Genomic DNA, 25,699 nt, shown 5'->3' with positions numbered 1-25,699 from the left:
GCTGGGTGTGAATACAGGGGTGCTTAGTGTCACAGTGAGCTTTCACTTCAGTTGTTTTCAGTTCTTGGATTAAAGAACCAGAAGATTGCATTTGGAAAAAAATATTAGTGCAACAGCTAGGTGATATGTAATTTATGTGGGAAGACCGGTATTACAAATTCTGAATCTTGCATGGATGTTTACCACTGATGCAAAAGTTGGGAGTCATTCTCTCTCTCTCTCTCTCTCTCTCTCTAGCCTAATGATTTTTTAAGTATTTATCCACAGTGGATCAGTCATTGGGAGAGAACGTGACTCTGTAGTCCATCAGGGAGTTGAGACCCTGGGTCCAGTCCCCGTTCCCATCATTCTTTCATTATATATCCAGAGTGCAACAGCTTCAACAGGAGGGACTGAGGGAATGCTACATTAGAATATCCCATAGCTCAGGGGTTAGACAGCACTTTTAAATAGTGCAGCAGGAGACTGCTAGTTCAAATCCTTTCAAACCCTCAGGCAGAGAAGGGCAGAATTAAACTTGGGTTTCCCACATTCCCAGTAAATGCTCTAACTGTTGGGTTAAAAGTTATGGTGTGTGCACCACCTATTCTCCACCCTAGTATTATGGCTGGGTGCTGACCTGATAGGTAACCTCTAAGCATGTCAGACTGGGTCTTGCACAGAGTTAGGCTGCCAATACTTGTCTTCCCCCAGTTTGTAAATTACTTTGGGGCTTAGGCAGGGATCTAGGCATTTGGATGCCTAAGGGAAGCAGCACTAGGCAGGCCCAGAGGTAAGAACATAAACACTTAGGGAACCTTTACTCTGAAAAACTTAGACACAGTATTTTTAGGCACCTACAGGGTTCGGCAGAAGTTCTGCAGATCGAAATGGGGACTTAGGTGCCGATAAGATTTAGTGCATTTAGGTGCCTAATGATCCTAATGTTAAACTCACAGAAATTATGCTTGGCACCTGCCTCCTCCCCCACCCACTGCTATTCCTCTTGCCGTTGGGAGTCTCTGGTCCATCCCTTCCCTAAGGAAGCCTGTGCCTCATCCATCTCCATGAGAACCTCCATCCATCCCCCTGCCTGCCACCTCCTGACCCTGTCCACCTTTATGTCTTTCCCCTTTTCCCCCATAGCAGCCTCTCTATGAGCGCTCCCAGAGCTCCCCTACCCAGGGGCGCGCCTCTCCCCTTAAGGCAACATGAGGCTCTGGTTTCCCTCCGCCTGGGCTGAGACTCACTCCCGTTGCTAGGTAACATCCTCCTCTGTGCGCCAGGGACTCGCGCGGCCACACTACTCTTACCCGTAGTCGGCAGCACGCCTCCCATTGGTCAGCTGGGCCCTGCGCGGGGTTCCCACTGGGCGGCCTCTCCCTGAGCCGCGCTCCCATTGGCGAACAGCAATCTGCCCAGGCCGCGTCACGTTCTCACACCATGCGCCAGCACCACCCGATCGCCGTCCGCTGACTGGTTGGGAGTGGTGACAAAGGGGGACCCAGCGACGGGGGGACCCTGATTGGGCGGACGAGCTGCCGCTCACATTGCAAGCGGCTGCTTGGGCGGCGGGGCTGGTTTAAAGGCGCCGCCCCTACTCCCGTGCCCCGTCCAGTGGCTGAGGGAGAGAGAACGAAGCGGCTAGCAGGGACCGGCGCATCACGCAGGTGAGAGCTGGGCAGAGGCGCATCCTCCGCCACCCCAGCCGCTCGCTCGGGGCGAGACTGAGATGTCCGGCTCCGCGCGGGGCTGGGACCCGCGAGATCCGCGCCCCCGTCCCGCTCCGTGCGGCGGGGCTGGCGGCTGCCTGGCGTTCAGTGAGACTAGCCCCCCGGCGGGCTGGGCAGGGGCTGCGGTGGTGGGCTGGGTGCAGGCGCCTGGATGCCATCCGTCAGCGCCGTGTCACATCTCCTCGGCTGCCCGGCGTGCGCAAGGCGGGCCAGGGGCGCCCAGCTGCCTCGCACAGACTGGGGTGGGCGCTGCCCTGCCTTTGGCTGCGCGGTCTGTGGCTGGATTAAATGGGGACTCTCCGTGTCTGGCATGCCAAGGAGCCGGTCCCCCAGAATCGGGGCATCAGAACCGCGGGCGCTGGCTCACCCCGCGGTGCCTGTCCAGCCCAGGTACCAGGTACTTGGGGTCGGCAATAAAAGGCATCCTCCGTAGATTTAGTGTATCCCCCTCATAGCGGATCAAGGAAGCTATAGGGACATACTATGAATACAAAGGCTATAGGCCAACGAGGCGATGGTGGTGGCTTTGTGTATTATAGTACTATACAAAATGTGCCAGGCTTGTACAGGCGCAGATCACAGTAGTCACTGCCCTAGTATCCGCAGTGGCTATCACTGTAAGGTATAGGACCGTCTTTTACTGCATGGTGTTTTGTGCGGCCAGAACCTCTGCAGAATGCTTTTCAGCTAATAAAACTATATAGATTGTCATACTCTATCTTTGATCCACCTGGGTATGAATGTCATTGATGTCACTGGGAATTTTGCTTGCACAAGTATGGGGCTTTTGGAGGCAGAAAATTGAAGGGATTTTGTATGTCTTAAAGAAGAAAAAGAAATAAATCAAAGGAGTCGGAGGCACTGTCCTACTGAAATTCAGTCACACGTTTAAAACATGTAGCTGAATTTTCACCTGAATGTCTTTTCTACACGAACTCTAGAAATGTATCTGGCTTCAGTGATTCAGGAACTGAACTGACCAGGTAACCAAAAGCAGGAATGAGTGCAAGGCATGACTTTAGTGGATAATGTCACTGACTCTTCCTACCCTATAAGCCTTGTGTGTGCCATAAATACATTTGCTATTGCTCCACTTCATTGTGGTCAGAACTCCAGGTCCCAAAACCATTTTTTTTCATCTCCTTACTTCAGCCCTCTTTACCATTGATCATATAGTAGGCTTGCTAAGTGTCTCCCTTGCTTTTCTTCTAACTCTGTGGAGTGCCCAGGATCAAACCTAATCACAGAATTGAGCCTATGTGTTGCTATGCAAGGGGCTTTTTAATAACTGAAATCCTGTATTTGCTACATTAGCAATATAAAACCTGATATGGGAAGAGAATATTTCTCTGAGAAATTGTACATGCACTACACTTTTTATAAATGCATATTGCTGCCTAAAACCTTAGCTGTAACCAGAAGAGTGCTGTACCTCATGAATACTTCATGGTTTAACAGCAGCCTTCTTAAAATCTTTGAATATCTGCAGATAACCTTTCTGATATGTTTGGTAGAAATATCAGCTTGTGGTTTGGTCAGTGCGTAGTACATGCCGTATTCAATGCACACTGATAGGTGAAATAGGTGGAGAAAGGAACTACATTAAGTTAAAGAGCATATTAACTGATTATCAAATTCATCATAGCAGTATTTCTTCAGAAATGAAAATAATAGTTTTTATTGAGTTTTATTTATGAAACATTTCAGGAATAAAAGGAAAAAAGTGAATGACCAATTGTGTTGCCTGCAAGAACCAAAGATATGAAATCTTATTCTGTTTTGTAGCTTTCAGCAGATTCTTATAAAAATCATTTAAAAAGTCTAGAGAATGATCTCAAGCAAACTAGCAGAGCTTGCTCTAATTTAAAAAACAAAACAGTGTGTGCCACCATATGATGTGTCTCCCATTATGGAAAAACTGAGCTAGTAGCATTTTGCAACCAAGGCAAGGACTGTTGTAGTTTGCACATTATGCCTCAGAGATTCTTTAAAAAAGGCCTTCCAGTAGTGTGAGGGAACATAACTAATTATCATCAGTGCCACAAATTCCTTTTGATACTGATGGCATTCATCTTTCTAAGAACTGGTTTGGCTGCCTGTTTTAGATTTGTTCTAAGGGTTATTACATGCATCAGTTTTGGTATCAGTTATGTCATCTTGTCTTCCAAGCCTATTAAATACAAAAGTTAGACTTAATTTAATATTGCTGTCATTTTGAATAAAGCTGGTTTGAAAGATGCTGAACATTCACTTATGAAGGCTGAAGTCTTTTTACCATAGAATAGGAACATTACAAGCAGCACTATAATCTTCCAAACCCTACCCATACTTTCCTGTTAATGGGCCTCATTCCATTCCTGAAGGGAATGCTTGTAGTAGGAGTTAGAGCAGGGATGGGCAAACTACAGCCCTCCAGACATTTTAATCTGGCCTTCAAGCTCTCACTGGGGAGCAAAGTCTGGGGCTTGCCCCGCTCTGGTGCTCCAGCTGAGGAGTGGGATAGGGGGCTTGCCTCACTCCATGCAGCCCCCAGAAGCAGTGGCATGTCCCCCTTCTGGCACCTACATGTAGGGGCAACCAGGGGGCTCCGCACATTGCCCCCACCCCAAGAGCCACTCCTGCAGTTCCCATTGGCTGGGAACTGTGACCAATGGAAGCTGTGGGGCAGCGCCTGTGGACAGGGCAGCACGCAGAGCTGCCTGGCCATGCCTCTGTACTCTTACTCTAAACTAAAACCCTAATACTGCAAACACATACTTCCAGTAGAACTATTGACTTAAAGGGGACTATTCAAGTTAAGTAGTTTAAATGAAGAACCTGTATAAATGGTTGCAGGATCATGGCCAAAGGCCATATCTACACTACAAAATTGTGTTGACCTACAGCCACAATTTATTAAATTGCTTCTGTGTGTGCACACTTAGCTCTTTATGTCCACAGTGCATGCCCTCACCAGGAGTGCTTGTATCAGTTGTATTGTCAATGTGGGGCATTGTAGGATGGCTCCTGGAGGCCAGTAACAGTTGACATAAGCAATATAGTGTCTACACTGACATTGCATAGACCTAATTACCTTGACTGTGATTCTGGGATGCTCAGAGAGGTAGTGTTTCTAAAGCAGTTTAGAGAGGCACTTCCCTGGGCAGGGGCCAAATTTAACCTAGCTGTGGAAGTACCTTCACTTAATGTGAAGCAGCTTATGTCAATCTAACCATCTAATGTAAATCAGGCCTAAATAGGGCACTATAGATTTAAATTAACAAATTGGATTCTATCCATGCAACTTTTTCATAAAGACTAGTCTGTGCCTTCCCTTTATCACACAGTACAGGTAGGTGTTACTACATAAATTCACTTCAGCTAAACAAAGACGTCTTGTTATAACCTGTTATATCTCAGCCTTTCCCTCTCTGGTTATTCCTACTTGTCCTCTCTGTCTAATGGAGAGTGCCAGCACCTCACAGCAGGAACCACACCTTTTTATTTAGGTGGTCAGGGACCTAACCCAGTTTTTCTCAACGTCTGGGCTATGGACCAATGCCCTTTATATTGTTTAGAAAAGCAGCAAGCCAGTCCCTGGTATCAAAAAGCTTGAGCAACATAGACTTAGCCAACTTCTAACTTCTACAGTGCCTAATTACCTTGTCACATCCTAGCCTGTTCAGGTCAGGCTACTATTTCCTTTGTGGAATGAAGGCAGGGGAGGGGAAAAACATGCTGATCCTTGCTCCTACTACACACAGTGATGACTCATCTACACCCCCTGTGTCTGTAGGATCCAGGTGTAGCCTGCACTTCACAGCATAGCACTACACCCTAAACATACATAAAAATGGCCATGCTGGGACCAGTGCCAGGTGCTCCAGAGGGGATGTACAGAACAGGTAATTGTCAAGTGAGCCATTCCATGTCATCCATTCCCACCTTCTGGCAAACACAGGCTAAGGACACCATCTCTGCCCATCCTGGCTAATAGGCTGGACCTATCCTCCATGAACTTATCTAGTGATGTGTTGTGGTGTTTTTTGTTTTTTGACCTGTTGTAGTCTTGGCCTTCACAACAGCCTCTGGCAAGGAGTTCCAGAAGTTGACTGTGTGTTGTGTGGGAAAAAAATACTTCCTCTTGCTTTAAACCTGCTGCCTATTAATTTCATTTGATGGGCCCTAGTTTTTGTTATAAGTAAAACAACACTTCCTTACTTTCTCCACTCCAGTCATGGTTTTGTAGACCTCTATCATATCCCATCGTCTCTTTTTCCAAGCTGAAAAGTCCCCATTTTATTACTCTCTCCTCAGATGGCAGCTATTCTGTACCCCTAATCATTTTCATTGCCCTTTTCTGAACCTTTTCCACTTCCACTATATCTTTTTTGAAATGGGACAATCAGATTTGCACACAGTACGCAATATTTGGGCATACCACTGTGGATGACTATTTTAATGGAAACTGCATAGCCTCTATTTCCATCAAAATAAAAAAAGCTTCTTCTACTGTGGGTCCTACTGCTAGGGAAAGCTTCAGGCTCAGCTAGCTGGGGATCCCCTCCTACTTCACAACACGGCTCAGGTGGGGTGACCCAGAGGCTGCAGCAGAAATACCAGCTGTGGGAGGGGGGGTGATAGCTACTCAAGCAGCCACCTCGGGTGTGTCGCACGCAGCCCTGGGGCGGCGGCTACTATTGTCTCCCTCCGTTCCCACGACCCCGCACAAAGGGAAGGCTGCCGGGCAGGACCGGGGCTTGTCTGCACGCCCACAGCGCAGCACTTCGCGGCCCCTCGCCCCCAAGGAGCAGGCGCTGTGCTCGCCGCCGCGCGCGGGCTGGGCAGGGCAGACTCTGCACTGCACCACTAACCGGCGCTACGTCACAGCACTACCAGGGGTGGAGTAGCCTGCTGGGGGCTGCCGCGTGGGTTGCTGCAAGAGCGCGCGTGCGCATTTAGGTGACAGCCGAGCGCGCGCTTGCGCCCTCGGGTCTGCCCGTCCGGCCCGTTGCGCGGGACGGCGATGGGATTCCGTAACGTGTAAGCGAGGGGGCCGCTGCGGAGGGGCGCGGTAGGCGACGGGAGCCCCCGGGGGTGGCTGAGGAGCCGCAGCCTATCCTAGGCGGGGTCTGCTCCCGGGCCCTGCTGGGGGGCGGCTGAGCCCGCGGGCCCGCTCCGGCTGCTCTGGGCCTCGCGGTTGCGGCTGCGGGCATGGGCCGGGCCTGCCCCGTGCTGCGCGGAGCCGAGTGCCGGGTTGATACTGGCAGGCTTGGCCGCATGGCTCCGGGGAGGCTGGGTGCTGTGCAGCTGTTGTTCTTTGCTGCCCTTTGCAGATGGCAGTGCTTGTGGGAGGGGCGGGCAGAGGAGGGGTGGGGAGTTGCGTCCATTTTGGGGCATCCATAACCCGGAGTCAGAAGGACCCCGAGGCTGGATACTGACTAGCGTGTCTGAGTGCCATGTTGCCTAGGGGACAGAGCGCTGTGCTTGGACTCAGGAACTCTGCGTGCTGGATGACCTTGGGCAAGAAAGTCCACCACTCTGCCTCAGTTTCTCTGTAAATGGGGATAATGACACTGATTCCTCTTGTAATGCGCTCTGAGAACTAGTGATGAAACGTGCTATAAAAGAGCTAGGTATGAATTATTTATTAATAGTGGGGCTCTCAAGACCTTTCACCCTTCACCTCCGGGGAAGAGCTGAAAAAGGAAACAAAGGAAATTAGCTGTGGCTACCAGCTAATCAAACATGCACAAACCTCTTAGGACGCCAGAAATCCAATCCTGTTCTTTAAAAGGTAAATTTTATTAAAAACAAAAAGAAAGAAAATATATCTGGAACTTAAGCTTTTGCTAAATTTTAAAACAGCAATTCCAAAAATCAAGCACCCAAAATAGCTTTTTTCAGGGTTCAGCTTAAAGGTTACAAGCAAACAAAAGCATTTGGGGTTAGCACAGAGGAGTCCACAAACCAATAAGAAATAAAAGAAATAACTCTAATCACATCTAGCTAAACCTTCTGATCTACTTACACATTGGAGTTCAGATAAATAGTTCTAGGCACGATCTGATGACTTATAATCATACCTGGCTTAGTTGCTTATAGCGTGATTGCCCTGTCCCTTCAACCCAGAGAGACACAAAGGGAAAGTTTCTTTCCCAATTTTAAAAAGTTCTTCCTTCCTATTGGCTCTTTTGGTCAGATGCCCACTTTTTTTTTCTTTATCTGGGGGACTTTTTAACCCTTTACAGGGGTAAAGCATGTTAAGAATAGCTACCAAGAGGGATTTTACAGCTAATTGGCTGGCTGGGTGTCCATTAAAGGGAGTTATCCTCACACTTTATTTATTACAGGCAGTGTATAGGCAGGTGGCTGGGATCCAAAGGCCTTCATGGAATTGTCTGCTTTGGTCGTCTTCCTGTTATGAAGGGGTCTGATGTTTATTTCTTCAGACACAGAGAGCTGATGAGTCCCTCCCCACAATGCACATCTTGATCCAAGTATCTGTAAAGGGTTATGACAGGTCTCCAGGAGGGATGTACAATTCAAAAGATCAAGATCTCAGATTAAACGTTGGTACCTATTGTTACTGCAGTGACAATTTCATTTTATTAATTTATCAGGGAAACACTTTCCACAATAAAGGTGGCATCAGTACTGCAAAGATCCCCTGATTTGCATTGTTCAAAAGGTGACTAACTGAAAGAGTTTCTGCTCCTGAGTAGACAAATTAGAATACCAGTATAATTACATTCTGTGTCTTGTTTACTTAACCTAGATTTCAGTTAAAAAAAAATTCTACATGTAGTAGTTGCCCTATGGGTAGACCTCTGAGCCTAGATCTCTATGGCAGACCTCTGCTTGTAGCCACCTTCTGTTGGTAGACTTGTCCTCACATGAATCATCCAGTTGACTTCAGTGGGCTTATTAATACGCATAAGTGTTTGCATCCTCAGGGACTAAATTTGTATTTTTAATAATTACAAAAATTCTTAGTGATGTCAGACCAGAAATTCAGCTGACAATTATGAAATCAAACAAGTACAAAGCATCCACTAATAAAATGGGGAGAAAATAAATAACTAGCAATACATAAATAGAAACTTAATTTTTTTTCCTTAATTTTAAATTTAATTACACTGTTTAAAAAAAAAAAGGATAATATCTTTTGGGGAGTTAAGCATATTTGTGAAGTGCACCTCTAAGGAAGATGAGTACTCCCATATTGGTATGAGAGGATAGGACATGTCATAGCAAACAGCATTAGAGAGAATATTTAGGAAATAGTTTTTCAAGGAGTTTGTAGGAAATTAGAAATCTACTGCACAATTACTTATTAAAGTGAATGTGTCTAAATAAGCTTTGGTGGTGTTTTGTTTTTTTCTCCTCCTTCAAGCTCTACAACAATGCCTGGGTCTCTACCTGTGAATGCTGAAGCCTGTTGGCCAAAAGATGTGGGAATTGTTGCCCTGGAGATTTATTTTCCTTCTCAGTATGTTGACCAGACAGAATTGGAAGCATTTGATGGTGTGGATGCTGGGAAGTACACCATTGGCTTGGGTCAATCGAAGATGGGATTCTGCTCAGATAGAGAAGATATCAACTCGCTCTGCTTGACTGTGGTACAGAAGCTTATGGAGAGGAATAGTCTCTCGTATGATTGCATTGGGAGATTAGAAGTTGGAACAGAGACAATCATTGACAAGTCAAAATCTGTGAAGACTGTCCTGATGCAGCTCTTTGAGGATTCTGGTAATACAGATGTCGAAGGGATTGACACAATAAATGCATGCTATGGAGGCACTGCTGCTATCTTTAATGCTGTTAACTGGGTTGAGTCCAGTTCTTGGGATGGTAAGTTTGATGTCTTTGTTCGAAAGCTACATCTTAAGTCTTTGTCCAGTAGTCTTCCTGGTAACCACCTTAAATACACAGCACATAACTTTAGGCTTGGATAGCAAGCCTTTTAAAAATACTTCATAAGATTTCCTTTCTATAGTTAAAAAATGCTAAGTAAAACAGACACTGGACTTGAGAGAGGTTTCCTGGGAAATACGCTAGACAGAAAATGTATACTTCCAAGATGACTTACATGTCTAGGTTACATCTTGTGTAAATGTGAAATTAGATGTATTGTATATGCTTTACAAAGTGATTCTGAGACACTTATTTATCATTGATCTTTTCTTGGAAATCTGGAATGCTCCAAGGAATGAAAATAAAAGGCAGAAATAAATTTGGAGAAGTGTCAGCTATTAGAGCTCGCACAATCCTGCAACCATCTCTTCCTGGAAACTGAAAAACTAAGCATTGCAAGCTAAAAATGAAGTTTCCCAAGGACTTCTTTCCATAGTTATTTCTTATCTTTTCCAGGTCGTTATGCGCTTGTTGTTGCTGGAGACATAGCTGTGTATGCCACTGGGAATGCCAGGCCAACTGGTGGAGCTGGTGCTGTTGCTATGTTAATTGGTCCAAATGCTCCTTTAATTTTTGAGCGAGGTGAGTGTCATGTGGAAAGATTTTAAAACGGATACCATATATGGGGCCTGCAGAACACCCTCAACTCCAGGATGTCCTGTACTGTAGTTACTGTCATTCCAGGCCTCCAGGGAGTCAGATTAACTTTTCTGGTGTTAGAACTGGCACCTTCTATCTCGATCTAGACTTGCCTTTTTGCTGCTCCTGTTGGGATTCACCTGCGGGTGGAGTAGGAGGTACAGCCTGCCTTCCTTCAGAGTTTCACCAATGGAAATACAAGGGCTGTACTGTCTAATCTAGTGCCTGTCAGCGCAGTTTTCTCACTGGGTGGGACTGTCAAATGATGAAAATCAACTTGTTACAGGCAGGATAGGCTAGATTCATGGGTGTGCTGAAGCGTAGTGTCACTACGCTTCAGCACACCCAACTTCTAGGAGCCTAGAAAATTACTGGGATTAACAAAACCTGGCTTAGGCACCTCTGGAGAAATGGTCTGAAGTAAATAGGATGAAATTCAATAAGGACAAATGCACAGTATTGCACTTGGGAAGGAATAATCAGTTGCACACATACAAAATGGGAAATGACTATCTAGGAAGGAGTACTGTGGAAAGGGATCTGGCAGTCATAATAGACCACAAGCTAAATATGAGTCAACAACAGTGTAACGCTGTTGCAAAAAAAGAAAACATCAGTCTGGGATGAATTAGCATGAATGTTGTAAGCAAGTGCTACTCCGTGCTGATTAGGCCTCAACTGAAATAGTGTGTCTAGTTCTCTCACCTGAGAGGGGCCAGATCCACGTTCAAATCCCTTTTCTCCCCTCCTGGTGGAGATGGGACTTTGAACTGAGGTCTCTCACAACCCCGGTGACTATCCTAACCATTGGGCCAAAAGTAATGGGGGAGTCATCCCCTATCCCCAATGCCAGATTGGTGTATGCCTGCTTATATGGGCCTTATGTTGTAGGTGAAGTCTGAGGACACCTGCTGAGTTGGACCCCACAGGGGAGTTAGGTTGAGAAATGCCTCTTTTCCCTCAGTTCATGAATCACATTGGGGCTTAGGTGTCAAAAGGTCCAGAGTAGGGCTGCAGTTCACATGCTCAAACAGAAACATAGGCACCTAGGGAACTTTTACTGCACAAATTCAGGTGCTGTGTGAGTTTAGACATCTAGAAGGTTTGGCAACAGCTGATGTGAAAGTTTTTTGTGGATCACAGTGGGGCCTGATTCTGGGACTAAGGCACCTAAATCCTTTTGTGAATCTAGCCTGGTGTTTTGCCAGCACTTCCACTCTCACCTGGGTATTGAGTGATCTGGAGCTGTATGTCAAACCACCATGGATGAGAGAGTGCACTACTAAGCTGTCTGGCCAGCACCAAATTTTATCTGCATGCCACTAACCTGGGGTGACGTGTATTCAGGTTGACTTACAAAGTGAGTCTCTTAAGCACTTTTTTTTGTTAAATAGGACTGCGTGGGACCCACATGCAGCATGCATATGATTTTTATAAGCCAGATATGGTGTCTGAATATCCTGTAGTTGATGGTAAACTATCTATTCAGTGCTACCTCAGTGCATTAGATCGCTGCTATTTTGTCTACCGCAACAAAATCCGTGCTCAGTGGCAAAAAGGTATGTATTACTGTAAAATGTTTACAGGCATCGGTGGCAATCTGCAATTCTATTTGCCATAGCACATAATGAGAATGCAATATATGTACAACCACATATATCTGTATATCCAGCCTAAGGAAATTTTAAATAAAACCTCAGGGAAGCAACATTGTGACCAGGACTTCAGCTAGTTTCTACCTCCAATGTAACTTGCCTGACAGGATGTAAGTGTGTGTTGCTTTTTTAATGATCCCTTAATCCTGTGACACTGACATTTGTATTCAATTGTTCAACAACTATACAGAATAAATATAAGCATTTTGTTTCATATTTATTGAGCAGTACTGTTTTGGAGATAAATAACGACCTCCTGCCTCTGCTAAATCTTACCAATGTGCCAAAATACCATTCTTTTTTTATGTAGCACCACAACCATACATCAATTTACAATACAGGCACAACTTGCCAATTGTTATCAGAAGAACTTTTTATTTTATTTATTCATATATTTTGAAAGGCAAATAACTGCAGTGCTTCTAGTAACTTGCCAGCAAAGGCTAGGTTCTACGGTAACTTTCTGGATGCTACCATACTATAGCTTGTCTTTTTTTTTTTTTTTTTTTTTTTTTTTAAAAAGTGGCTAAGTGAGCAATTGTACACATATTGTTACAACTTACTGTGCCTCTTTTTGCCTTTTCCAGAAGGAAGTGACAGAGACTTTACTTTGAATGACTTTGGCTTCATGATCTTCCATTCTCCGTACTGTAAACTTGTACAGAAATCTGTGGCTCGACTGTTGTTGAATGACTTTCTTAGTGACCAGAACTCTAAAACAGAAAATGGTATCTATAGTGGCTTGGAAGCTTTCAGGTGAGAACTGCTACTATCACTTAATTAGTCCTCGAAAGAAGGGAATCTAAAATGTGCTACATATCCTGTAGGTTTCTCCCTTTCAGCTGTTTCAGTGAGTAGCAGCAGTTTCTAAACCTCATTATTTTTTAAATAGGGATGTAAAACTGGAGGATACCTATTTTGACAGAGATGTGGAGAAGGCGTTTCTGAAAGCTAGTGCTGAACTCTTTAATCAGAAAACCAAAGCTTCATTACTTCTATCCAATCAAAATGGAAACATGTACACCCCTTCAGTCTATGGCTGCCTTGTTTCTCTTCTAGCACAGTAAGTATAAAGCCAGAAAAGTTAGAAGTTGTGACTTGATCTGTTAACTCTTGGGAATAAGTTATGTTTCTAGAGCTTTTCAACAGCTTTACTGGAACCAAAACAAACTGTCCCCCAAAAATTGTTTCCCTTGGATGAAGTTCAGGTAACACTTTGTTTTGTTGTTTGTTTTTTAAAACCCAAACATAAGTATAGCAAAGTGCTCTAGATACATTAGTCTTGCAAATGAAGTGGGTCTACCCTGGTTCCAAGCCCCCACCGGCTAGCTCCAACGGGTTGCTCTTCCTGCAAGCAGTAGTCAAAGCAGGCGGCTGCCAAACGAAGTTAGAAGGGAGCATTACACAACTTTAAATGAGCATGTTCCCTAATTGATCAGCAACATAACAACGAAACAAAACAACACTAACTGGGATGACTTTAAGGGAGGAGTTACTGTACTTCATCTGTCCATCTTTCGTGAGTTGCATCCAGAAATAGCTGCTTCCCTACTATCCAAACTAATTAGCCACTGACTAAACTTCTCATTTACAAATGCACCCCTCTCCCAGGCTCCAGAAAAGTTAAGAAGAGAGAAATTAAGACATCTTCTCTTCGCCACCAAAACAAGCATACCCAAGAGCAACTTCCTTTGTTTCTTTGCAGATAGTTCCAGCTAGCATCAGCTGTGGTGCAGCCACTGAGCCTGTGACAATACCAAAGGGAACTCTAGCAAGCCCACTCTTTAGCATCAGCTTTCTCTCGGCCTGGGCTTTTAAGTTTTCTAAGAGGTGGTGATACGCTTTAGGCATGGAAAAAGCAAATAACCTGAGGATTGTAATGTTTCATTTAAATGAGTTTGATGGTAGCTGCACCGCAGAGTCCTAAATCTTGTTTCAAAGATCATTATATAGTGCTGTAGATGTATGTGGCACTTTGCAATTAGAAGGTGAGAAGACCCATTCCCTGAGATGCATACAGTCTAATACAGGCAATGCAATGTGTAAATGTCTCACCATGAGAAGTGAAAAAACAAGAAGTGAGGATCACTCTTTGTGTCACTTGTTTTATGTATAGGAACTGTGGCTTGTAGTCCGAGATGTGAGCTGCTATCCAATAATCTCTGGTCTTAGCAGGCTTCTTCCTGGAAGCTAAATATCATACTTGGTTATTTAAAATTTGGCATTTAAGCGTAGTTCTGTTGTTTGATGTACAGGTACTCCCCACTGCAGCTAGCAGGACAAAGAATTGGTGTGTTCTCCTATGGCTCTGGTTTTGCTGCTACACTCTACTCCATTAGAGTTACGCAGGATGCCACACCTGGTAAGTTAATTTGACTATAGCATTTCTCATTCTCACCTGAAAAGTTGGCTACACTAAAACACTGGTATAAGCAGAAATGCAACAGACTGGCTAACAGTGATAGATATATTTCTGTACCATTGGGAAAAGACTAAATTTTGAGATGCTGTCTCACCATGTTTTAACTCCTAAAAGGCTAGCTTTATAACTTTTTATCACTTATAATGACTAAAGCTATAATAATGTAATCTTGTGTCCCAGAGATCATGGAAATTGCATATTAAAATACAACTATAGTCTTCCAGTTTGTACGAAAGTCCTTTTGAAATATTAGTGCATTGACCTTTACTTATGATGTTAGCACTGACTTAGTGGAGGTCTTGTGTGTTCCAGGTTCTTCTCTGGATAAAATAACTGCTAACCTATCTGATCTGAAAACAAGACTTGACTCAAGAAAGTGTATTGCACCAGATGTCTTCGCTGAAAACATGAAGATTAGACAGGAAACGCATCACTTGGGTAAAAGCATTTTCCATATAAAGTAAATTACAATATGATTAACAAAGTAAATTCCTGATATTTGTTATCAAATCCACGAATTCAGTTAAGGATCGAAGTCCGAGGCTTTCATACCTTCCTAGTTTTACATTAATTTCAGTTAAGCACTGCAGCAGTTCATGGCACAATTTGAGCTAAAGTGAAGGCCATACTTTGGTATTAGTACACATGCTCTTCTGCTATTGCAGTTTGGAAAGGGGCAGTGAATATTACAATAAACATTAACCATCAAGTTTCAGGGGGGTAGCAGTGTTAGTCTGTTTCAGCAAAAACAACGAAGAGTCCTTGTGGGACCTTAAAGACTAACAAATTTATTAGCATAAGCTTTTATAGGCTGTGACCCACTTCTTTATATGTATGGAGAGAAAATTACAGTAGGCAGGCATAACTATATAGCACAAGAAAAGATGCCTTACCATCTTTAAAGTGACTCCTCATTATTAACCATCAGCAATCAGTTAACAATATTTTACTGGTTTCCTCATAGCCAACTACATTCCACAGTGTTCAGTGGATGATCTCTTCGAGGGAACGTGGTACCTAGTGCGAGTGGATGAAAAACACAGAAGAACTTATGCTCGACGTCCAGTGCTGGGTGATGGGCTTTTGGAAGCAGGAGCTGAGGTTGTCCATCCAAGCATAGTTCATGAGGTGAAAATTCTGTATTTTTGTTAATGATGTAAATAGCAAAACTATTTCTATATGGTGGCACTATGCAAATCCCCTGTAAAAGGAGGACAAGGGGCTGCTAACTTATTTCCATCTAATTTGTTTAAATAGGAGCCAAAAAATCAAAGATAGACATTTTAAAAAAATCCCACATGCAGAATGTAAGTTTTGGTGCAAGAGAGGTTGAGCCAGTTTGTATATAAACCAAGACTGCAGAAACATCCAATCAAATGTGAATACCTAAAACCAAACTTTCTAACTAGTGTAGCATGAATTTTGTCTGGGAGATAATGCTGGGAGTCTAGGAAGAAGCAATGAAATCTAAGCAGGAACTGGAAACTTCTGTGTTTAAAAAAAAATTTTTTTTTCCTCCTCAGCTTATCCCGAGCCCTGCTAAGAAAGTGCCAAGAATCCCTGCAACCACAGAATCTGAAGCTGTTGCTGTCTCTGTTTCCAATGGAGAGCATTAATATACCTCTGTGAGGTGTGAAATGGGCGTGTGGTGGGAAAGGAAAAGGGATTAAATATTATCTAAATTTCACTGTACAGAAATATTCTAATTGGAGCATGGAAAACTGTTTAAACTCCTTGACAGGCTTTGTTTAATTTGGTTTCATAACACTAAAGCATGAATGTATTGGAAAAGAAAAAGGCAAAGGTTCTGAGGGCTTTCATAACTCTGGATGTTGGTGTGGTTTTAAAAAAAGATTCAGGAATGGGTGTACCAATTACAAGATCTTGTTAAGTGGACACAGAAAAACTGGAATTTTGCTTGACTTCCCAACTTAAGTTAAACCTTCTAAAATAGGTTTAAATGTGCATGCACAAATTCACCCTGGGAGTAAAATTTTCTAAATGGAAGGGGGGGGGGGGAAACGAATGGGTTCCCTCCTCTCCCCAAAAACTAACCAAAAGCCATTCTCTCTCTCTCTCTTTCTTTCTTTTTCAGAAGTCACTTTGGTTTTCAATGTTGGGGTCCTCACTGCATTGACAATAAGTGGTCAGTTTTCTAAATACAATATACCCATTTCTTCCCCAGCTAAAAAAATTAAGATAGGAATAGGTATTAAGTGATCAAAAATCCGTGACCACCTTATAGATTTGATCTCCATCTAACTTCCAGTGCCCGAATCACATCAATTTTAGCCACATCCTTAAAGCCCACCACTATACTTTTTTGGCAACATGAGCAGAGGCCAAGGACTGAATGAAGTTGGAGTCTTTTTTGTTGTCCCTCCACTGAGCAGTTCTTGGCAGGGCAGTGGGAAGAAAGCTGCATCTGTCAAATAAAGGGTTTAATTCCTTAATTCTTTCAATCTGGCACCTTTTAAAAAGCATTTAGGTTTAATACTCTTTTTTTGTCAGAATGATCACAGCGCAGACTTCTAGTCCTCGATTTCCAAATACAATGGGGGAGTTCATTGAAACTGACAAACCACAAAGGGAAAAGATGTGACAGCTCCTCCTTGACTCCTGGCTCTTCTACTGTATTTTTCTTAATGACAGTTTTTAACTCTGAACTCCATAACTGATTTCATATTTCACACTCCCCTTGTACTTCTATAACAAGACTGTTGCAGGAAAACACACAAACCTTCTTCCATCTTTCCAGTCTGAAAGCTGTTCATCATGCAAGGAGCAAATGCCCAAAACTAGTGGGGAGACCATTCTGAGCTGTCAAGAGCCTTGCTAGTTTGTAAAATATATTTAAATTGTTCTAATGTACAGGACTGAGTTTAATTTTTGTTAATTCTTGTTTAATTTTATTTCACTGTCCACTTCAAAACTTAATTGTCTAATATAAACTTGCAGAAATGACATGTTGTGAAATGCAGGTTCTTGTGTAACTAGTGTTTGTATAATACACTATGTCACTCATGAGGATTTGATAACATTTTTTGTTGGACTTGTACAGTCAACTTTCTAAAATTTCATTTAATATGAACTGATGTAGACTAATGGTCTAAGTGCTTTTACGGAAAGTGATGCATGAAGATACTTTTCCAAGTGTTTGGGTTTTTAGTTTCATAAGAGCAACTCTTTACTGCCAGAAGACAAATTTATCACAGAATAAAGTCTGTTGCTGGCAGTGGACCGGCAAAGAACTACTGGCACAAAAAAATTAACTTGCCATCCTCACTAACACTGAAGCAGCTGCTTTTGTAAATAAAGTTTTAGAGATACTCAAAACGGTGTTTGGTGCAGTGCTGAACTGGTGTGGAATACATCTCTTACATGGATTAGGAAGAATCTAATGACCCAGCAAACACTGGAGAGTGTACAGGTTACTGATCAGGGAACCCAACCTATGCACGTTTTCTAGTATAAATGCTTCACTTTTCCATTCTATAGTGGAATAATAAGAGGAAAATGAATCAGACTGTCTAGTTGACACTAACCCAAAAATATTTAGAATCATGTTTTGAGACTGTATCTTTCACTATTATGTACTGCTTGTTCTTTAAACCCAAACCATTTCTAACACAGCTGTAGTCTGCAGCAATTCTTCTCCCATCCCCTTTCCTTCAGTGTTTCGAAAAAGACTTAATTTTTCTTGACTGCTTGGGGCTGTCTTGCTCTGCACTCATCTGTGACTACGGTGACTGCAGTTTCCTGTTTCTTTTAAAAAAATTCCAAGCTCCTCTTTACTACATAAAAGCAAATGAACCACCCCTCTTCATTTTTAATGTAGAAAAAGAGCTATTTAAAAACCTACCATGCCAGTGTAAATATGGAAAAGCTGCATCTAAACTTAAGGTCTGGTTGTTCGTTTGTATTACTAACGGCAGCTGTGCAACTTCAGTTTTTACTTAACCTAACGGGGGCTTACCTCTAGCTGTCAAAATAGCTATTTTAACTGTGCCAGCTCATAGTGGTATAACTATTGGGGAACCTTTCTTACAGTTTGCATTTAAGTTGATGTAGGGGAGCAGAGCCCAAAACTTTGGATTTAAGCAGAAGTTGGGGTATGTTTGTCGCCTATCTTACTTACAAGGATTGCATAGGGCAACTGTCTATTAAAAGGGTACATAGGAATGTGAATAAGGCAAGGAGACCACTACTACAGAAGACTAGGCTATCAGAAAACTCCCAAAACAACCCTACCCCACTCTTGCATATGGGTTGCAGTATTTGGTGGTTGATTTTGATACCAGTGACCATTAGAAGTAAAACAAAAAAAACCTTTTGGCTTTCGGTGCTAATCTTTACTGCTAAAGTAACATGAGCCAGAAGCAATGCATCATGGTATGTTTCCTTAATGCCCTATGCAAGAACATGAGTGTTGAATCTATAAGTGAAGCTAAAGCCAGATAAACTTGGAGTCTGGGTCTGTTAGCAATAGCCCATGGCCTTCATTTGGAGCAGGGCTAGATATGCCATAGTTCTGCATTCTTGATGCCTCATCTCATTACTTGTAGCCTTATTAATAAGTTTGTCATGGAGTAGCAGAAGTCACAGATTCCATGACTTTCTCCAACCTTCATGACACTGGGGCCCTGCAGCTGCCCAGCCACTGCTGCCAGCAGCAGGACTCTCTCCCTCAGCAGTCCAGTTGCAGGAGGGGACCCCCCCTCAGCTTCCAGCCACCCACCCAAGCTCCCAGCCACTGGGCAGGGGCGAGGGGCCTCACGGCTTCCTTGAATTTTTGTTCATTGCCCATGACTTTTACTAAAAATATTCATGACAAAATTATAGCCTTACTTATTAATTTACCCAATGATCAAACCATACAAATTTCAGTAGATGGCAGCATAGCTGAGTGGACCCAGGAGTAGCAGCATTTCTCACAGTGGTACTAAAATAAAGGTGACAAATGTTTGATTTGAGTTAGTGGAGCATCATGTTAGGGTTTCATTTTAAATACAGGATAACCTGTGATACATTATAGCAATTTTCAGGATTTTTCAAAAGCTGATCCTGGACTAATGATGAGAAAAGAAAAAACGGTTAGAGCTTCTTTGTCTGTCAAGGTGTAATAGCTAAAAACGAAGCGCTAACATTTAATACCTAACAGTCTTGTCTTAAGTAATAGTTACAGAGTCCTTGTAAATAAATATTCACTGCTGTTCAGGAATCAGTCTCTTTAAATAACCAGATTTTGTCCATTGCAAATTGGCAGTCATTTAGATTACTGTTCTGTTGTGACTTAACATCAGGCTAATAACGTAACATTTCTGCAAGTGGCCATATATTATAAATAGCTGTCCTAAAAGATCAGCCCAAGTATATTGAGTAATTCTACTCAATTATTAAAAGACAACATCTATTAAACAACTTGTATTTGTTAATCCATTAGTATATCTTCCGTTTTACATGTGAGGTCTGTGGGCCGAAGTGCAAACACAAACAAGTCTGTGTGAGCAAATCAGTCCTCTGGATGAACTAATACATTTTGAGATTTAAGGCAGTTTTGGTTTATTTAAAAATTACAAAAATGTAATATCAAAGCTTACTGTGAAATGAATAAAACCCCTTGTTAAAGTTACTGAATGTAAAGTCTGCTGTATGCAATTCATAAAATTGAACACAACTTGGATGTATGTCTGATACCACGGTGTGAACTGTGACCTTTCTTTAAATCCTGCTCTTTGGGTTCTGGGTGCGTGACTATAGGAACAGTCTCCAGGGCTCTTTTCTTTTGCACTCTGTGCAAAACAATTCGATAGATACCAGTTATTGAGCTTCGAGAATCTCTTCCATGGTTATTTTGAATGTGTTCTTCTGTGATTCCCAAATCTTGCAAGGTATTTTTCACTTCAGTTTCCTCCTCTTTGAGGGTACTAGTCTCTGCTAAATACTTCGGATCCAGTTTAAATGGATCCAAGGCTTTTGGATGCTGTATCCCTTGCATCCATTCGTTCTTCATAATACATTCAATAGAGTATCGTGCAGTTGGGACTGGCTGAAGAACTCCTCTGATCAGTTTCTGGCAAGTGTCTGAAAGGTATGGGGGCAGGCTATATGTCCCATCAAGAATGCACTTCTTCAGTTTGGCCACTGTGTCCGCACGAAATGGCATTGTACCAGTTGTCATAAAATATAAAAGGATGCCTAGCGCCCATATGTCCACATAAACACCAACATAGTTTTCATCTCGGAAGAGCTCAGGGGCAGCATAAGGAGGAGACCCACAGAAAGTGTTTAAAGATTCCTCTTTTTTACTTATTGTGCTGAATCCGAAGTCTCCCACCTTCACACAGGTGTTACTGGTATAGAATACATTTTCTGCTTTCAAGTCCCGGTGAATGATATTGTTATCATGCTATAGAGCAAAAGGAAAGCAAACTAAGTATTAGTATATATGCAAAGGCTATTCCAGCTCATTTTTTCCCTGTAGCTTTGCTATACAGAAATTGCCATTTAAAAAGTCAACATTTGCCAAGTTACCATACAGTGGGTCTGAGGTCCTCCACTGTTTCCCTATAGTTGGAATAGGAAAGTCTAGATGTAAAGTATGGAAAGTTTAGGTTACAGTTGTTTAGGTGCCTAAACAAACTTAATTTTGACCTGTGCTAACACCAAAGAGGTGGGGGAGAAAAAGATGCAAGGTGTTTTTAGTGTAATCTGACACCATAACAACACATGCATTAATCATAGTTGTACAGTTAAAGGCACCTGAACAAACTACCTGTATTTCCTAATCTTAATATTTAGATTTCTTTTAAGGAATTTATAACTTATAATCTTCCATGTTTTTTACCTTACATTACTGATAAGTACTTTTAACCATACCTCCATCTTACTGCTGTGTTTGTGTGGGGATAGACTTTAATGCCAAAAGGCATGCGATAGTGCATAAAGGCCTATCTTGTATCCAAACAGAACATCCTTTAATCTCTTTTTGAATGTTTCTGTGGAGAATACCTGAGCAACCTTTAGTCCAGGGGTAGGCAACCTAGGCACGCGTGCCGAAGGTGGCACATGAGCTGATTTTCAGTGGCACTCACACTACCCGGGTCGCAGCAAAGAATCCTGTGGCACCTTATATACTAACAGACATTTTGGAGCATGAGCTTTCGTGGGTGAATACCCACTTCCTCAGATGCATGTGAGGACTACCCGGGTCCTGGCCACTGGTCTGGGGGTGGGGCTCTGCATTTTAATTTAATTTTAAATGAAGCTTCTTAAACATTTTAAAAACCTTATTTACTTTACATACAACAATAGTTTAGTTATAGACTTATAGAAAGAGACCTAAAAACGTTAAAATGTATTACTGGCATGTGAAACCTTAAATTAGAGTGAATAAATGAAGACTTGGCACACCACTTCTGAAAGCGTGCCGAACCCTGCTCTAGTCTTTAGTCTTGATAAAAAGCAGACCAAACTCCCATTGACTTCTATTGAAGTTTAGGCCAGGGTTGAATTTGATCCATAAAGATCTTCTAAGTGGGACTATGATCACTTTTTAGACTATCACTTATTCTAAAACTAAGGCAGTGCTAACAAGTGCCATTATGCTCATCTGCTGTGTTCTCTCTCCCCATTATTAGCACTTCCATTACCTACAAAAACAGAAACCTGCTCTAACATGCTGATTTTTGGTTCCAATAGTTGGCATGATATAGACTACCTCTTTCAGTGTGCTTACAGATGTAAGACCTGGGTCATGACTTCACATGTGGATGAGAGTGCTGCACAAAAGCAAAGAAAGTTGTCATACTGGTGTGTTGCTGTATGTGAAATGAGTTTTGTGCTCTCAGTCCAATACCCAAAGAAGAGGTGACAATATCGGGAAAAAAACACCACAAAGGCAGCATAGTTAGGCATTAAACAGAGAGGCCAAGAGTTGAATGGGCATAGAGACAACAGCACTGTCTCTTCCTGAAAGTGGTAGCCCTAGACAAAGGCTGAAGAACAGTGATGTGGGGAAGTCTACATTGCCACTGCACATGGGGGTATCTGTTCTATGGGGACTTTAGTGTCCAGCGCTGCCTTTCAGGAACCTTTCATTAGCACTACTCCTACTTGGTGCAAAACAAAACAAAAATACATACATGAAGTCTGCTAAAGTAATGAAGGGTAACTTAGGCCTACAGAAAAACAACTTACCATGTGCTTCACAGCAGATGCTATCTGGGAGAAAATTAATTTACTTTCCATTTCTGCTAACTTTCCCTCTGTGCTGATTTTAATAAAGAGTTCCCCACCTCCTGCATACTCCATCACAAGGTGCAGTTTCGACAATGTTTCCACCACTTCGTAAAGTCTGATAATGTTTGGGTGGTGCAGTTTTTCCATGCTGGAAATTTCACGGGACAGTAAGCGTTGAGTCTTCTGGTCTAACTTGGTCTTGTCCAAAATCTTAATTGCTACTTTTTCTGGAAAGAAAAATGTATTTGAATGTATTAGGCAAACAAAATTTATATCAACACTCTTACTTTAAAACAATCCTCATTTAACTGAAAACGTTTAAAAATCTCATTTCTACGAGTGATTGCTCAGATAGGTTCCAATTAGGTGTGTGCACAGTCGTCGGAAAGTTATCCCTTGGCAGCTCCCCTCAGGTGGGCTGTGGAGACCCCTGGAGTGGCGCCTTCATGGCACTGAATATATGCCCCTGCCAACCCAGCCCCTCTTCAGTCCTTCTTACCATTGGTGACTGTCATTGGAACTACGGGCGCCTGCCTAGCAAGTGCTTCCCTTAGTGTACTTTCTGATAGTTGTAGTTTAGTTCTTAGTTAATAGTAATAGTGTATATAGTGATAGATAAGGTTGGGGAGTGGGGTTTTTTTTCCCAATCCCTAACCCTTCCCTCCTTGGACTCCGGGGCATGCCACTAGCTCAAGGGTTCAAACCCTGCGGAGCCTGCAGCAAACCAATACCAACGAATGACCCCCCATGACTCGTGTCTGAAGTGTCTGGAGGAGGCACACAAAACAGATAAGTGCAAAATCTGTAGAGCTTTCTGCCTCGGGACAAAAAAGGAGTGAGACTTCTGACTGAAGCAATTGCTGGTGGAATCTGCTCTTCATCCCCAGCATGCCGTGGATCATCAAGACGCGGCACTGAGCACGTGTGTACGGAGTGCCCCGGCCTCAGTATGTGACACAGTGCCGAGGAACGACTCTAGCCTAAGAGACCCTCACCACTGGCGCTCCCTGGCACTGCAAGCTTTGGCCTGGCACTGCTCCCATTCACCAGTGCCACACAAGCGGCATAGGAAGACTGACAGGGGGCGCTCCCTGGTGCTGAAGACAGCGGGACCGGCAGGCGCACCCCCCAGTCCGTCTCGTGAAGGAGCACTTGGTACTCAAACAGGAGGAGTTGGCACCATTGACTTTGGTTCCCCTGAGGGAACCGTCGAGTCCGGTGCCCAGCGACTCCTCAAAGCAGAGCCAGGTAGAGGAGCTAGAGCTGCCCTTCACAGTGGACACTTTTGAAGCCACCAGGGATGTCAATGACATGACAGTCCTCTAGCCCCGGCCGTCAGGGATAAGCCTCCAGTGCTGCATCATCCGGCACTGTCTAGAGGCAAGCCGGTCATGCTGAGGAGATCACCATTGCCAGTCTGGCACCATTTGCCCTGGCGCTGCTCCTGATCACTGTCGCCAAGACACTGTTCTCTGGCACCGGGTTCCGGGCATGGCTCCCCGGCACCAGTGAGGCAATGCTCCCCTTCCCCAGCCCCGCAAGAGGAGCGGCACTGATCCCCGGCACTGCAAGAGGAGCAGCACAGATCCTTGGCACTGTGAGAGGAGCGGCACCGATCCCCGGCACTGTACTCTCAACACCGATTATCCGCACCAGATTCCCAGCTCAGACACCTAGGCACCAGTGCCCAGCACAATATCCTTCAAGATTGGTCTTGTCCGACTCTGATGGGGACTCCTACTTCTGCCGCAGTAGGCACAGATTGGACTGGCGACAGAGGGAGACACTGATGGCATGGAATTCCCAGTGGCAGCCTCCGATGCAATGGCCCTTTTGGACCCCCTGGGCTTACCATTAGGCCCAGGGTTCCCTCTCCAGGGGCTCCCGCTCAGTGACCTCTGAGACCTGAGCACCTCAGCCATCCAAGGACCGGCCTACACCTTGGGGATCCGAGACAACGTTGACAGAAGCCCCACCGCCTGTCCAGCTTGCTGCCAAGACGATTCCAGCACAAGTCCTGATGCAGGGCCAGGCTACTGCTACTGAAACAACAGCGATCATATCCTCCTCGGCTGAAGCAGGATTTTTACAGATGTTGGGGCAGGAATGGCAGGTGCAAGCTCTCCCACTCCCTTCCTGGGCAGGGCCAGGGCCTGACCAAACCTTGGTCAGGCCCAAAGCAGGCCTTTTGAAGGTGCGCCTGAGGATGGAGCACCTGCCTCACCACCGGCTCCTTCCCCATGCTTTTTTAACCATCTATTCCCCTTCTACCATGCTTGATCCCAAATAACACTGGACCACTGGGTTCTTCACACGGTAGAAGTGGGATATTCTCTCCAATTCTGCTGCCCCTCACCTTCCCCATCCCTCTTCAGGGACCCGTCTCACGAGCAACTCCTTATCGAGGAGGTGCAGGCACTCTTCGCCATAGGAGCAGTGGAGGAGATTCCTCAGGAGCACAGGGGCAAGGGATTCTATTCCCGCTATTTTCTAATTCCCAGAGCCAAGGTCTCAGACCCATTCTAGACCTACAAGGACTCAACAGTTCATGGTAAAGTTAAAGTTTTGCATGGTCTCCCTCAGTACAATTATCCCTTCTCTGGATCCAGGAGGTGGGTATGCTGCCCTTGATATAAAAGACACGTACTTTCACAAAGCTATACAGCCTGCACACAGACGATTCCTCGGGTTTGTCGTCGACCACAATCATTATCAGTCCACAGTCCTCCCCTGTCGACAGCCTCGAGTGTTCAACAAGCACATGTCAGTCATAGCAGCCTTCCTCCAAAGTAGGCAGGTGCAGATATACCCCTACCTCGACGACTGGCTGCTCAGGGGCCTCACCAGGGAGGAGGTGGAGTCTCAAGTCCAATTAGTCAGATCCATTTTCGAGAGACTGGGTCTCCTCCTCAATGTGAACAAGTCGACTTTGTTCCCGACCCAAAGAATTGAGTTCACCAGGGCAGTGTTGGACTCAGTACAGGCAAGAACGTTTTTGCCAGAGACCTGATTCCAAGCCATAACAGACATTATTCAAGGCCTCAGGCGGTACCTGACCACTGCAGCAAGAGGATGCCTGAGTCTCGGTCACACGGCAGCCTGCACTTACGTGGTCCAGCATGCCAGACTGAGGC

General features: G+C 44.0%; 2 protein-coding genes across 6 annotated transcripts in view; one reads left to right on the top strand and one right to left on the bottom strand.

The window, feature by feature from the left end:
• The first annotated feature begins 1,541 nt into the window (after window positions 1–1,541).
• HMGCS1 (3-hydroxy-3-methylglutaryl-CoA synthase 1) lies at window positions 1,542–17,253 on the top strand. Of its 5 annotated transcripts, none has more exons than XM_050947014.1 (11): window positions 6,640–6,734; window positions 9,088–9,545; window positions 10,065–10,190; window positions 11,642–11,806; window positions 12,490–12,658; window positions 12,795–12,965; window positions 14,158–14,264; window positions 14,637–14,762; window positions 15,289–15,452; window positions 15,848–15,954; window positions 16,836–17,253. In XM_050947014.1, the coding sequence occupies exons 1-10, from the start codon at window positions 6,718–6,720 to the stop codon at window positions 15,938–15,940; spliced, it is 1,596 nt and encodes a 531-aa protein (XP_050802971.1). In that variant the 5' UTR covers window positions 6,640–6,717; the 3' UTR covers window positions 15,941–15,954; window positions 16,836–17,253. The 5 variants fall into 5 exon arrangements, with proteins under 5 accessions (XP_050802973.1, XP_050802971.1, XP_050802970.1 ...); XM_050947013.1 differs by having other exon boundaries at window positions 16,420–17,253; XM_050947016.1 differs by lacking the exon at window positions 6,640–6,734 and adding an exon at window positions 1,542–1,649 and having other exon boundaries at window positions 15,848–17,253.
• A 2,626-nt stretch (window positions 17,254–19,879) lies between these two features.
• NIM1K (NIM1 serine/threonine protein kinase) overlaps window positions 19,880–25,699 on the bottom strand; it is a 70,079-nt gene continuing 64,259 nt past the window's right edge. The window contains exons 3-4 of the mRNA XM_050947054.1: window positions 22,524–22,792; window positions 19,880–20,733 (exon numbers count right to left, since the gene is read on the bottom strand). Of these exons, the coding sequence (XP_050803011.1) occupies window positions 19,984–20,733; window positions 22,524–22,792 (1,019 nt within the window). The 3' untranslated portion in view covers window positions 19,880–19,983. The remainder of the gene's footprint in view (window positions 20,734–22,523; window positions 22,793–25,699) is intronic.

The sequence above is a fragment of the Gopherus flavomarginatus genome, chromosome 3, assembly GCF_025201925.1.
Source record: "Gopherus flavomarginatus isolate rGopFla2 chromosome 3, rGopFla2.mat.asm, whole genome shotgun sequence".
In the NCBI taxonomy this organism is placed as follows: domain Eukaryota; kingdom Metazoa; phylum Chordata; order Testudines; family Testudinidae; genus Gopherus; species Gopherus flavomarginatus.
Note: the sequence above shows the minus strand (reverse complement) of the source record. Positions and strands in the feature narration are given on the sequence as shown.